The sequence below is a fragment of the Mesoplodon mirus genome (genome assembly GCF_964341445.2).
Source record: "Mesoplodon mirus genome assembly, chromosome: 15".
Lineage (NCBI taxonomy): Eukaryota > Metazoa > Chordata > Mammalia > Artiodactyla > Ziphiidae > Mesoplodon > Mesoplodon mirus.
In genome coordinates this window covers 83,199,054-83,213,401 of record NC_138991.1, presented here as the reverse complement: position 1 = coordinate 83,213,401, position 14,348 = coordinate 83,199,054, and the positions used below count along the sequence as shown (strand labels likewise).

The 14,348-nt window shown below is 60.6% G+C and overlaps 1 protein-coding gene across 1 annotated transcript; it reads right to left on the bottom strand.

Annotated features, from left to right (window-relative positions):
- Window positions 1-788: 788 nt before the first annotated feature.
- ACTB (actin beta) lies at window positions 789-4,185 on the bottom strand. Its single transcript, XM_082644730.1, has 6 exons — window positions 4,079-4,185; window positions 3,253-3,381; window positions 2,864-3,103; window positions 1,977-2,415; window positions 1,710-1,891; window positions 789-1,547 (listed from the first exon to the last, which is right to left on the bottom strand). Exons 2-6 carry the CDS (start codon window positions 3,373-3,375, stop codon window positions 1,404-1,406), a joined length of 1,128 nt encoding a protein of 375 aa, XP_082500856.1. The 5' UTR covers window positions 3,376-3,381; window positions 4,079-4,185; the 3' UTR covers window positions 789-1,403.
- Between the last annotated feature and the right edge of the window lie 10,163 nt (window positions 4,186-14,348).

The window sequence follows — 14,348 nt, the reverse complement described above, 5'->3', positions numbered from 1 at the left end:
AAGGCCTCAAATCTGGGTTGACTAGGGGGCCAGTTTCCGTATCTCACTCTCTCTGGCGGTGTGGGAGAGGCCTCACCCACTTTCCCTCCATGTCAACCACAGCTTCTAGCAGAGTGGAGGCCAGCCAGGCTCGGAGAAGATTCCCAAACTGACCCCGCCCTCCAGGCTGCTTCCCCCTGGGCCAGATCTGCACTTGAAAGTGGGCACAGAGAATAAAGGATGGCGTCCACCCTCTGGTCAGAAGGACGCAGGCCTCGCAACGCCCCGCCACCGGAGCCAACTAAAGCGTCTCTGCCGACCCCGCATCCCCTTGTCCACAGGCCTCCGGTGGGTGGCGCTGTCCATTCTATGGGGGGGTCACTCCAGGTGAGTGGGCAGGTGTTAAGTTTGAGGCCCCGCCCTCAACCTCAGAGCCCCTGGCTCTCCACAGGTACTAAAGGGAAGCTGAGGACAGAGTCTGTGGCCTGGGAGACCCCACTATCCCAAGAGGACAGTGAGGGAGCAGCACCCACAAGGACGAAGGTCCCCACCCAGTTCTACAAGGTGGTACAGGGCCCACAACTCCCTAGCTCCCCACTCTCCCCGCATCTGGACCTCAGAACCCAGCGAGAAATCGAGGGGAACAAGGGCCAGGCGGGGAACTCACTTCAACAGGATTCGAGGCCGGAATCCCTAACTCCTCCCACTTAACCCGATCCCAGACCCTTCAGGGTGAGAGGCGCCTCGAAGCATCCCCAGCGCCCCAGCCTTCTCCCCAACATCCAACAACGCCAGCCGCAAGCCACGTGTTTCTTTAAGGTGTGCACTTTATTGAACTGGTCTCAAGTCAGTGTACAGGTAAGCCCTGGTTACCTCCGCACCTCAACCCGCTCCCAGGGGGACCAAAAGCCTTCATACATCTCAAGATGGGGGACAAAAAAGGGGACCGTGATGGCTGACCATTCAAAATAAAACAAACAAAAAGAACAAGTATTAAGGCAAAGATTAAAAAAAAATTTTGGAGTACATAATTTACACAAAAGCAATGCTATCACCCTCCCCTATGTGGACTCGGGCGAGGACTGGCCCTTCTCCTAAGGGAGAAGTGGGGCGGCTTTTGGGAAGGCAAGGGACTTCCTGTAACAATGCATCTCACGATATTTGGAATGACTATTAAAAAAAAAAAAGAACAATGTACAATCAAAGTCCTCGGCCACATCGTAGAACTCTGGGGCTGCTCCATCCAATGCTGTCACCTTCACCGTTCCAGTTTTTAAATCCTGAGTCAAGCGCAAAAAAAAAAAACCAAAACAAAAAAGACCAATAAAAAAAAAAAAACCAAATAAAGCCATGCCAATCTCATCTCGTTTTCTGCACAAGTTAGGTTTTGTCGAGAAAAGGGTGTGACGCAACTAAGAGTCCGCCTAGAAGCACTTGCGGTGGACGATGGAGGGGCCAGACTCATCGTACTCCTGCTTGCTGATCCACATCTGCTGGAAGGTGGACAGCGAGGCCAGGATGGAGCCGCCGATCCACACGGAGTACTTGCGCTCAGGGGGAGCGATGATCTGGAGAGAGAAAGGGACAGTGAGGGCTCTGGCCGTCCCAGCCCTGGTACACCAGGGCCTACAGCAAAGCAGCTGCCTTGACGACCACCACGCTATCTGCACCGAAGCCAGATCTCACCCCCCCACCCCAGGTGCCCAAGCCAGCTCGGGCCAGGCACTCACCTTGATCTTCATCGTGCTGGGAGCCAGGGCGGTGATCTCCTTCTGCATCCTGTCGGCGATGCCTGGGTACATGGTGGTCCCCCCGGACAGCACCGTGTTGGCATAGAGGTCCTTGCGGATGTCGACGTCACACTTCATGATGGAATTGAAGGTAGTTTCGTGGATGCCACAGGATTCCATGCCTGAGAAGAAAGAGAAGCCAGACTTAGCTCCCAGTGTGGCCAGAGTGACCCTCGTGTGGGGCGGGCATGAGACCTCCTTACTCACCCAGGAAGGAAGGCTGGAAGAGAGCCTCGGGGCAGCGGAACCGCTCGTTGCCGATGGTGATGACCTGACCATCGGGCAGCTCGTAGCTCTTCTCCAGGGAAGAGCTGGAGGCCGCGGTGGCCATCTCCTGCTCGAAGTCCAGGGCGACGTAGCAGAGCTTCTCCTTGATGTCACGTACGATTTCCCGCTCGGCCGTGGTGGTGAAGCTGTAGCCACGCTCCGTGAGGATCTTCATGAGGTAGTCCGTCAGGTCCCGGCCAGCCAGGTCCAGACGCAGGATGGCGTGGGGGAGGGCGTACCCCTCGTAGATGGGCACCGTGTGGGTGACCCCATCACCGGAGTCCATCACGATACCAGTGGTGCGGCCAGAGGCGTACAAGGACAGCACAGCCTGGATGGCCACGTACATGGCTGGGGTGTTGAAGGTCTCGAACATGATCTGCACGGAGAGATAGACCATGTCACACTTGGGAAGCCACCGGGAGCAGTCAGGCCAGACTGGGAACATGCAAAGAGTGCAAGGAACATGACTAAGTGTGCTGGGGCTCCCAGGACGGGGATTCACTTCAGACCTATTGTGCACCTACTGAATACACACTCCAAGGCCACTGTACCGCAGCCTCGTCGGCTTTGCCACACGAGCCAGTGTTAGTACCTACACCCACAACACTTTATGCTCTCAACACCTAGTCAGAAAAGCAAACACGAGAAAAAGATTCCATCTGGGGAAAAGCAAATAGAACCTGCAGAGTTCCAAAGGAGACGCAGGCCAGAGAAGAAAGTCCTAGGAAAATGGCAGAAGAAAGAACAAGTGAGAAAGGGCGTGGCCAAGAAGGGCGAGAAACGGGGTGCGGGGGGCGCCCAGGCGAGGCCGGCGGGCCACTGACCTGGGTCATCTTCTCACGGTTGGCCTTGGGGTTCAGGGGGGCCTCGGTCAGCAGAACGGGGTGCTCCTCGGGGGCCACACGCAGCTCGTTGTAGAAGGTGTGGTGCCAGATCTTCTCCATGTCGTCCCAGTTGGTGACGATGCCGTGCTCGATGGGGTACTTGAGGGTCAGGATGCCTCTCTTGCTCTGGGCCTCATCACCCACATAAGAGTCCTTCTGGCCCATGCCCACCATCACGCCCTGCGGAGGGAGGGGCAAGGCGCCTTCAGCTCAGGCACTGCCCCACCGACCCTCACCCAGAAAGCCGAAGGCCTCCCCCTCCCTCCCTCCGCCTGCTCCCGAGAGGGTGAGCCCCACCCACCAAGTCAGACCCGAGGCGGGCGCCTTACCTGGTGCCGGGGGCGCCCCACGATGGAGGGGAAGACGGCCCTGGGAGCATCGTCACCCGCGAAGCCGGCCTTGCACATGCCGGAGCCGTTGTCGACCACGAGCGCAGCAATATCGTCATCCATGGCAAACTGCGGGGAGAACAGGACCATGAGCTGTGCGGCCGCCCCCGCCCTACCCACTTCCGGCGCACCGCGCCTTCGAGCCGCCAGGGGGCGCCGGCGCGCGCCCAGATTGGGGACAAAGGAAGCCGGCCGGCCGCGTTATTACCATAAAAGGCAAACGCGGGTTGGAGGCGGCCCCGCGGCTCGCGGCAGGAAGCCAGGCCTCCGCCCCCCTACACCGGGCGCCGGCCCCGCCTCGCCCAAAAAGCACCACCCGGCGAACGCTCAGCAGCCACACCCGCGGGAGCCGGCGGCGCGAGAAGGAAGTGCGCGCAGGCGCTCTCGCGCCGCGGCGACCCCACCCCTTCCGGCCGGCCGCCCCGCCCTCGCTTCCCGAGCCTAACGCGCACACGCACGCGCACTGGTGTCCCCAGCCCCCACCCGGCCCTGCTGCCCCGCCGCGCCCACCCACCCTCCCGCCTCGCTGCCCCGCCGTCCCGCCGGCGGAGCGAGCCGCCCGCTCGGACAAAGACCCGCGGCCGCCCCGGTCCCGACGGCAATATTCTGGAAGCGCGCCCCGAGCGCAGCTCCGGACCCGAGCGAGGAGCGCATGAATCCACTCCCCGCAGCCGGGAGGCTGTCCACGGGGCCAGGATCGCGGGCTGCCTGCCCGGAGGAGGCGCGGGCCCAGCGCACTAGCGGCCCGGTCGGCGCGGGGCCCTACCTGGTGGCGGTGTAGACCGGCGGCGAAGGCGGAGCGGCGAGGGCGAGGGGCCTGTGCTGGCGAAGTGGACGCGGTCTCGACTGTGGCTGCGCGTCGCGCCGCCGGGTTTTATAGGGCGCCGCCGCGGCCGCTCGAGCCATAAAAGGCAACTTTCGAAACGGCCAGCGCTGATTGGCCCCGCGCCGCTCACTCACCGGCCTCGCCGCACAGTGCAGCATTTTTTTACCCCCTCTCCCCTCCTTTTGCAAAAAAAAAAAGAGAGAGAGAGAGAGAGAAATGGACTGGGAGAGAGCGAGAGCGAGAGCGAGATTGAGGAAGAGGAGGAGGGAGAGAGTTTTGGCTTTGGGTGCTGGGCCCGCGGGTCGGGGGGTGCGAGCCCCGGGCCGCCGCCCCGCTGAGCAGTGCCCGGTCCGGCCCCGCGTGGCCAGGCCTGCACCCGGCCTGCCTGTCTCTCCGGGTCCCCCCACCCCGGGACCCTCCGGGTGTGGATGCCCCAGAGCAGTGAGCGACCCGGTGGGCAAGGGTCAGCACAGATGCGAGGGTGCCTGGTTGCTCTGGGCGCATACTTAAGGAACAGTTGTGGGGGGGAGGGGTGGGCAGCGAGTTACCCCCCTTGTCCACATTAGCTCCACCGCCCAGAAAGCCTGGGTTACAGGGGGGCCTCAGACTGGGGGTGCTGAGCTTGCTGAGTGGGGTTCTCCGTTTGCTAAGGGGGCACATTACTACTCAGAGACCTGGGGCTGAGGACTGTGGTGTTTCATGGGGGAGTCAGGGGGGCTGGTGGCCATTTAACAGGGGCTTCAAGACCACAGTCCCCAGGGACAGGGCAGGCGCCCCCCCCCCAGGGGCCAGCGGCTAGAAGTTCCCTGTGAGAATGGCTCCAGACCTCCCCTGCTGCAGACCTGGGGAGTGGTGGGCTCTGTAGAGCAGAGAAACTGTTCACATGGATCTGGGCTGCCTCGGAGCTGCCTGGTCACACCCAGCCAAGGCCAAGCCTGGGTTGTTAGCCGGCGACCCGGGCAGCTGCCAACCACTGCTGGGCGCAGGCAGGCAGGGCCATTTGTCACAGCTCGGGCCCGGGACCCACCGTCCATCGTCTGTCTGTCATGTGCAGCCACAGCTGAACTGCCCTCCTGGACCATCTGGAGGCCACCAAGGACTGAGGAAGGACACACAATGTGCCAGAGAGGAGTGAGGGTGAGGGGTGGGGCGGCAGTGACAGTAGCTGAAGGCCAGCTGCCCTCAGAGGAGACCCTCCCACCGCACCTGCTCCTGCCCTGGGTCTCTCCACCAAACCCTGGGGCAGACCTGGGTGCCCCACAGTGTTCTGGGTGGGTCCCTGCTCTGAGAAGTGCCAGGCCGGCAGGGAGAGCCTGCCACTCAGAGGGTGGCCGACAGTGGTCACTGTGTGGTAAAAGGAAACCCAGAGGCCATGGAACCCCCAGAGGGGCATCTGGCCCGACCTGGAGGAGCACGCATCCTCTCAGAGGTGGTGACAAGCTGAATTTTCACACAAGGGAAAACGGGAAGGGTGGTCCAGGTAGGGGCCCTGGCCTGTTGCCTGTGGTCTGTGTCCAGGCACCCCTGGTCTGCCCAGGGCTTTGCTACACATAGTAGGTGCTCACTGAGCGTGTGTTGAAACCAGCGAAAGATTAGTCCATATATGGAGGTGGAATCTGGCCAGGGCAGAGGCAGCTTGGTCCAGCCCACTGCAGGAGGCTAGTGCTGGCAGGGCTCTTTGAAGGTTGCAGAGGCCACAAACAGGTAGAAAGGGTGACCGTCTCCCAGGGCACAGCAGAGCCCATGGGCTCAGAGCCACCTGCCAGTGTTCCCAGGGATCTGCTCTCTCTGGCTCCCCCAGCCCCGCCCCGGGCCTGGGCAACTGTTCCCAGCCCGTCCACTCCCTGCTTCCCAGAGGCCGGACTGCCCTGTCCCTGGCCTTGTGTGTCTCATTCACGGGCGTCCGGCCAGCCACCCTGGGACCTGCCAACCCTGTGATTCAGGAGCTGTGGTGGGGGGTTGGGGGGTGACCCTCTTTGCTGCCAGTTGATGAGGGCTGCTCCTGGCTGTTCACTGAGCCTGGTGGGTGTTGGACAGACTGGGACCAGGGCTGCAGGGCAAGGCGTGGGAGACTCTGGTGGCTCCAGGCAGCTACATGGGATGGAGAGCAAGGCTGGTCCCCAAGCAGGACCTGTGCTTCCACCTCGCCGCTTCTCAACCAGGGGCCGGCCGAGGGGCAGGAGCACCAGCCCCACCGAGCTCAGGCTGGACTACTCCCGGCTCTCTGTCTGCGGCAGCTGGGTAGTCTCCTATGCATCTTTCAAGGCCCATCCCAGAAGGCCCCTCCTTGAGGGAGTCCTTTGGCATCTGCATCATATCCCCCCTCCCACCAAAGACCACTGCACAGGGCCGGCATTTATAACTGGGCCTCCCTGACCAGACTGTGAGCCCTTTCGGGTCTCTGGCCCGTCCACCTCTGCCCACCATACCCTCCCCCACCATACGCTCTGATCTGTTGAATGAATAAGTGACCGCTTGGGTGTCCTAGGCCCTGAAAAAGGACCTTGGGAAGATGGAGGGGTGGGGGGTGGGGGCCGCAGGCCTAGTAGGAGAGGAGCTGAAGAGACACACCAGCCAGAGGAGGAAAAGAGGAAGTGGAGGGGCCCGGGGAAGAGGGAGGAGGCCTCCGGAGAGGAAGTGAGCAGGTTCTTTGCTCTGGCTCTGCGAGAACTTTGCCCTTGCAGGGAGTTTTCAGAGCTGTCACCGGGGCAGGCACACAGCCCCCGGGGCCCTTAGCCGGCTCAGCCAATGGGGACTTCACTTGCCTTTCTGGTGCTTTTTTTTTTTTTTTTTTTCCTCTTGCGGCTCCCCTCCCTGCGAGGCCTCCAGGCCAGGGGGCCTTTACAGCCCATAGCAAAGGACCACTCCCCGCCTTCCTCCAGAACTGGCCACCCAGCCACCTTGCTCTGGGTGTTCGGGCCCCACTGCTGCCCTGACCTGCGGGGAACCCAAGCTCCATTTTCCAGAGGAAGAAACTGGGGCAGGACAGAGAAGGGGAGGAGACCTTAGGGAGACCTTAGACTGTTGGCTCCAGGAGGGCAGAGCCCCTGCGCACCGTAGGTCCTCAGTGAGAAGCAACTGATGGACAGCGTTCTAGCAAGTACACCTCTTGCTACAGAGCAGGAAACTGAGGCCAGACTGGAAAAGGGCTCGGAGTCCGCTGGTGTGAGGGATTCCAGGTGTAGGGCCTGGAGGCCTCTCACTGCCCCTCCCTGGGTGAAGTGTCCCCTGCAGTGTCCTCAGGGACTGGGACCAAAGGCTGTTCCAAGGTCTAAATTCTTGGGTCCCACCTCTGTCCTCAGCGCTTATCTCCTGAGGCCCAGAGAAGACAGCCACTGGCCCTTGGTTACACAGCAGGGGGTCCTGAGGCCCCAAGCCTGCACGCTGTCACCACCTCGTTCCCCTGCCCTCGTCCCCTGCTCCCAGGATGGTCTCGAGGCAATTCTGGACTTCTGGATTCCTAAGGTCCTGGGAGGGACTGGGCTTGGGGTGCCTCTGCCTCCTGCCCAACTTCTCCTCTGCCTTCAGGGCCAGCTCTGGGCTGCCCTGTCCAGGAAGTCGGCTATGACTTCCTCCCTCCTCTACCATAACAGCAGTAAGCTTTCCTGCCCAGAGAGGGGAATTGACCCAGCCAGGAGCTCAACATCCTGGATCACACTGCTCCTGCATCCCACATACCAGCACCAACCAGCCAGATGTGCTTCCAGAGAAGAACAGCACCAGACAACACACTGAATAAAGCAGGTGTGATCCCTGAGACAGACCTCAAACAAGAGAGCAAAAGACTACAGGTGCTGATGCCCAAGAAGGAAAGCAGCGGATTTTCTCGGGAAGGAGGGAGTCAGGGAAGGCCCTCTGAGGAGGTGCCCAGCCAGCTGAAGGGGGCCCCGGAGGCGGGAAGGATGGGCTGGGCCCTGTGTGCTCTCCTGGGCATCAGCCAGAGCCTTGGTCCCCATCCTGGCCCGGCCTCTGGCCAGAGTCTCTCCCAGGGCCGCCACTGGGCAGCCTCCAGCCCCTCAGCCTGCCCTCGGCCTCCCCTCCTCCCTGACAGACTTATCTGCCCAAGGGGGATCCCTGCCCCGGAAAAACTGGGAACTTCCAACGCTTCTTGGGAGTGTTTTTAAAAATCCTTAAAAACTACCCTCTCTCTTCCTGTCCCCCAGGGCACCCAGAGAAACGCCACCCTCCTGGGGAGTTCCCAGCCTCGCTTATTTGAGTGAATTTTTCAGAAGTAGACGTAAGTTTCCCTGGGCTTCCCCCACTACACACACCCAGCTGAGCCCCTTCTGCTGGAGCCTTCGGCTGGGAGGGCTAGTTGTCTCGGTTCTCCAGATGAGAAGCCGAGGTGACCCAGGCAGACCCTGAGTGCTGAGAGAGGCCCCTTGGGGTGACAGCCGTCCAGGCAGACTGGGGGCATCTGGCCTCGTGCTCCCTGCCCCAGTTGTGGCCCCAGGAGGCCTTTGAGGTCCTACTCCTCACCTGGGCCCACCTCAGCCCACCGGGAGTGGGAGGTGACCAGCTCCGAGTCACCTGGCAACCAAGACAGCCCTCAGATGCCAGGTTCCTCTGGTTCTCCAGACAGAGGCCTGAGAAGCTGGGGGACAGGTTGGACCAAGTGGGGTGGGGTCAGCTGCAATTTCAAGTTCAGGCCAAGCAGGGTTCTGGAGCTCCTGGGCCTGACGCCCCAGAGTGTTGGCAAACACGCCCACGGGAATGGCACAGACAGGAGGCCACGGGGACCCTGCGCCTCAGGCCTCTGTCCCCGGGCTGTGGAAAGGGGCAGGGGGGCATCTGGCCCCAGGGGGACCAGGAGCAGTCAGTGACACGGGGTCTCCCATCCCAGGCGCCCAGGGCCACTGGGGGGGGGCTCAGCCCCTTCCTGGCTGGGTGGCCTTGTTCCTGCTCCCTTCCTGGCTGGGCCAGGGGCTCCGAAAGGCCCTAGGAGCTGGGGGAGCTGGGGGGAGCGGAGGTACAGCTCCCCAGCTGGAGGGGCCGGAGGAAGTGAAAGGGGAACAGGAAGGGGGAAGGGAGGTGTTGGGAAAGTGCAGGCGGGTGGGTGGGGCGGAGGTGACTCAGGAGCCTCAGGCTCACCTACCTCAGGGCGAAGCCCGCATCCGCATCCAGCATCCATGAGAGGACAGGGAAGGCAGAGTCCCCAAGGGCCTGCAGGAAGCAGAGCCCAGACCCACCTGCGCACACAGAAAGCTCACCGCGCCCCTGCCGGCCAAGCAGGAATCTCCCCATTTCTCAGAGGAGCCAACTGAGATCAGTGAGAATGGAGAATCAATTACTGATTACCGGAACCCAGGAGTCTGGGCTGGAGCAGGGCAAAGGCCCACAGCCAGTCTCGAGGGGGCCCCCTGAGTCCCTGAGCCTCCAGGGGGCTGCTGTTCTCAGGTGGGCAAACCGAGGCTCAGGGTGGCCAGTGGACAGTGCAGAGCGGGCTCCCTGCTTGGCCGTGGGGTGCACCTGGGGCCCCCCGTGGGGCCCTCCTCAGCTGGCGCTGGCTCCTCCAGCCTGGGGCCTGGGGCCCATCCAAGTGGAAACCCAATCGGCTGGGCTGTGCAGCCATGTAACCAGGCCCTCCTCGGCCAGAAATCTCAGCCGCCGGCTGGGCTGGCCAGGAACCTGAGCCGGCCCGGTGGCCTGAGCTTCCTGATGTCTCCCCTACGCCCAGCCCTGTGCCAGCTGCCGGGAAGACAGGGGACCAGCCCCTCCCCTTGTCCTGCAGTGTCCACTGGGACACAGTCCTGACCCCATGAGTCTGCTTCTGTACGAGCCCAGAGAAGCCCCATCTCAGGCTTGGGTGTGATGGGTCAGGCGGGGAAGAGGTTTCCCCTGGCACAGCAGCCCCTACTGGGGGCCGGGGGCAGTAACCAGGGTTCCCCCTCCCCAGAGGGGCCCTGCTCCCTCCATTTCCCAGGTCCCCAGTGAATAATTTGGGCTGTCTGAGTCACCCGGGCTGCTGAGACCCCTAGCACTGGGGGCACACAGGTGCACCTGAGGACACGTGTGCCCACACCTATGACCCAGAACACGTAGTGGCCAGGCTGGGGGGTTGGTCCAGACTCAGGTAGGACTCAGCAATAAACCCAATGTGCACAGGGCCAGGGGGCTGCATGCTGTGCCCTCTTAGCTAAGCCAGAGTGAAGGGAGCCCCAGAGCAGCTGGGGACCCCAGGAAAGAACATGGCACCCTCTTCCCGCCGTGAGGCCCCACAGCATGGTCAGCTCGGCGTCCCGTCTTTTGGGGACCCTGGTCTTTCCTTTTCTGATCCACTTTCAGGCTCTGTGTTAAGTAGGACTCAGTTCTATCCCTTACCCCCGGATGTCCTCGGAAAGGGACTCAGCATCTCTGAGCCCACCAGGGGCAGCAAGACCGAGTGTGGATCGTGCCATCTGAGTGGGCCTTCTGGACCTTTCAGGGGCTTGTCACAGACAGCCTGGAAGGTGACCATCACCTGCCTACTTACCAAAGGGGAAACCAAGGTGCAGAGATGGGCAGAGTCTCACCCAGCATCACACAGCGCCTGGGGCAAGCCAGAGCCCAGGCCTGGAGAGCTAGGGCTTCGCGTTTTGTGTGCTGCCAGGATGGCAAGGAGGATGCTAAGTCTTCCGCCGGGAGAACCAGGCTGGTCTGTCCAGCATGAGCGCAGGACCCCACTCCCCTTGGCCGAGATGGCTCTAAACACAGCCTGAGCAGGCCGACCTGCGGAGACTGCCCAGAAGCCATGTAGGACCTGCTCCTCCTGGCAGGAAGCACACACCGGCCTGGTGGTCCAGGTCTGGCCAAACGCAGCCCTGCTGACGTGCATCGGACGAGGATGAGGGCCTGGTCCCTCATCCCTCCCTGAGTCAGAAGGCCTCCAGGTCCCTCAAAGGCCCTGGTCAGGGGCCTCCTGTCTGCCCCTAGTTGCTCCCTCTCTGTGGGTGGGGGGACCCTGGAGGGCAGGGCCCAAGCTGGGTCCTCCTGGTTCCCAGACACATAGGCAGGGGACTGCAGAAGTGGGTGGAAAGGTATGTGTCCAGCTCTGAAATCTCCGCTCTGGGGACACAGCTGAGCAGGTTGAGTGCTGGTGGCCTCGGCAAACTCACTCATCCACATCGCAGAGCTGTAGGGAGGGGACAGGTGAGCGAACAGACACACTGGAGCTGGGCCTCCTCGGAGCCAGTACAGGGTGGCCATTGCTGGCGACTTGGACCAGGCCTGCCGTGTCTCTGTGACACGAAGGCCATGTACCGCATCTGGTCCGTCCCAGGCTTACTGGGGGGCTACAGGAAGGGCGGGGGCTCCAACAGGGGACATGTGTGCACATGTGCAGCACTGTGTCTCTCCCTGGTCTCCGGGCCTGTCACACACAGAGCAGGGCCCAAGAGGGGTGGGTTGTGGGGTGGAGGGAGCCTTCATCTCCTTCTGGATTGTTCTTCCACCAGAGAATACCGGTATAGCCTTTGGGCAAGAAAGAGAGGGGAAAGGCAGGGAGGGGAATGAGAAAAAGACCTGAAGGGGCATTTTATTTATTTTTATTTTTTTAGCCATGCCACAAGGCTTGTGGGATCTCAGTTCCCCGACTAGGGATTGAACCCAGGCCACGGCAGTGAAAGTGCGGGGTCCTAACCACTAGACCACCAGGGAATTCCCATGAAGGGGTATTTTAAACAAGAGGCCACCCAAATCTCCACATCGCCAGGAAAGATGAAAAGAGTGTTGACATCACGGGTCATCCGGGAAATGCAAATGCAAACCACAGTGAGATCCCACTTCACACGCAAGAACAGATTCTCTATGATCCTGTGTTGACAGAGTTCAAGGACAGGGGAGCGAATCTGTGTGCAGAAGTCAGGCCAATGGTGCCCTTTGGGGAGGACCGACTGGAAAGGATGTGATGGAGGCTTCTGGGACCTGGACGTGTCTCTTGGGGTACATGTGAGTGTTCAGTTTGTGGCAATTCAAGTAGCTGCACAATGATAATGTGCGTACTTGCCTAGACGGCAGCTAGTTTGGGAGTGTGGCTGCCCGTCCCCCCACCCCCCATACCCCCACCCCCACCTCCCGCTCCCGCCAGCCTCACTCTATGCTCCAGGCATGCTGGCCTCTAGCCCTTAGAGCACCAAACTCCCGCCTGCCTCAGGGCCTTTGCACTTGCTGTTCTGTCTGTCTATAATGGACCCTTCTCCCCACACACATCCTTTCTGCTTCTTTAAGTTCTGCTTATCCTTCAGGGCTCGGTGTAAACATCACCTGGTCCAGGAAGCCCTCCGGGATCTCTAGACAAGGGCAGGGTTCTTGTGGCTCTTGCATTTCTTTGTCATGCTTGTCACAGCCGATTATTGGATGTATCTGTGTGATCATAGGTTTATTCTCTCCCTCCATGCTGCACAGGCAGGGACCACATCTGTTTTGATCACTGTGGGATCCCCACCTCAGGGTGTATAGTCAGTACAGTTTTGGGCTTCTTTTTTTTTTCTTTTTTTTGGGTCTTCGTTGCTGCGTGCGGGCATTCTCTAGTTGTGGCGAGCGGGGGCTACTCTTCGTTGCGGTGCACGGGCTTCTCACTGCTGGGGCTTCTCTTGTTGTGGCGCATGGGCTCTAGGTGCGCGGGCTTCAGTAGTTGCGGCACACAGGCTCAGTAGTTGTGGCTCGCAGGCTCTAGAGCGCAGGCTCAGTAGTTGTGGCGCACGGGCATAGTTGCTCCGCGGCATGTGGGATCTTCCCGGACCAGGGCTCAAGCCCATGTTCCCTGAATTGGCAGGTGGATTCTTAACCACTGCTCCACCAGGGAAACCCCAGCTTTGGGCTTCTATCTTCAGATGGAAGAAAGTAAGGGAGGGAGGGAGGGAGGAAGGGAGGAAGGGAAGATGGATGGATGGATCCAGTTCTCTACAGAAGGGACACAGGTCGCAGGAAAGGATGTACTGGCTCTCAAGGGTGTGAGCGTCCTGTGCCAGGAGGGTGTGGGCACAGCCCTAGCAGGAATGATGTCCCAGGACTGCCAAAGCTGATGAGGAACAGGCCTGGGGAGGAAGGGGTTTTGCCAGCTCAGGGCTCACACCTTCCAGCGGATGTTGATGGGAGGGGTGTATGGGAGGGTGGGTGTCACAAGAAGTCCTCAGGTCTCTGGGCTGCAGCTGACTCACCCAGTGTCTGATATCACTCACAGGTCAGACTTGAGCCTTGTTCTCCAGAAGTCCCCAGGGAAAACAACTGTTTGATATCCTGAACATGTGAGGAACTGAACTGAAGGAAGAGCAACCCAGCCCGAAGATCAAGCAAGGCTTTCCACAGGAGGGGTCTTTTTGGCTGGGCTTTGAAGTATGAATAGGGGTTCACAAAGGAGACAATTTAGAGGGGGCTTGACAGAAGGTATGTTGGGAGAACTGCAAACATCTGATGTGGCTGGGAACTTGGAAATTGAGTCCATAGAAACCCTAATGGGGAGATCTGGGCTCAACACCATTTTTGTTCTGGCCAACACTCAGTAGAGTACATGGAGGCCCCAGCTGAGAAAGACCCCAACTGGGTGAGCAGGATTGGGGTGGGCATGGGGTTGGTGGAGCCCTCTTAGCACAGCTCAGCAGGGGCTGTGAGTCCTTACCCCTTGGAAAGAATGTACTGGGCCTTGAATTCAGGTCCCATTGTACAGGTGGGGAGACTGAGGTAGGCAGGGTCAGAGCTAGGCTCGAATAGCTGGGTTAAACTTGGGTTCTGGAGCCCATAAGGGCAAGAAACAGGCCCTCCTGGAAGTTGGACACCCTGCAGACGCAAGTTTACGGGGCCAGCCTCTGGGGTCCAGCGCTGGGGGTACCATGACACTCGCCAAATAACTGGTTAGAAACAAGGAACTAGAACTCTGCAACAGGTGACAGCTGCAGGGCCTCTGTGCTGCCCTCCCCCAAAGCTGTCAGGTGCCCCTTCCTCTCCTAGTCAGCCTCAACCTTGGCCCAGAGAAGGAAAGCGAGATGCAGGGCCACACAGCAAGAATGTAGCCTTGGAACTCAGCCAGGAGGTGGGAAAGTGCTTCCCAAGTCTGGAGATTTGCTGGCGCCCAGGATGCCGGGGGTGGGTGTGTTCTCAGAGGACTGGCATGAACTCAGGAGTTGGGACTTTGTCCGCAATGGTAATGGGGAGAGAGGGTGGGGGAGCGGGAGCGGGGTGGGGCGGGCCACGTCTGATGTTTCAGCAGATGGCTCTACATTAGGAGAGGGCCCAG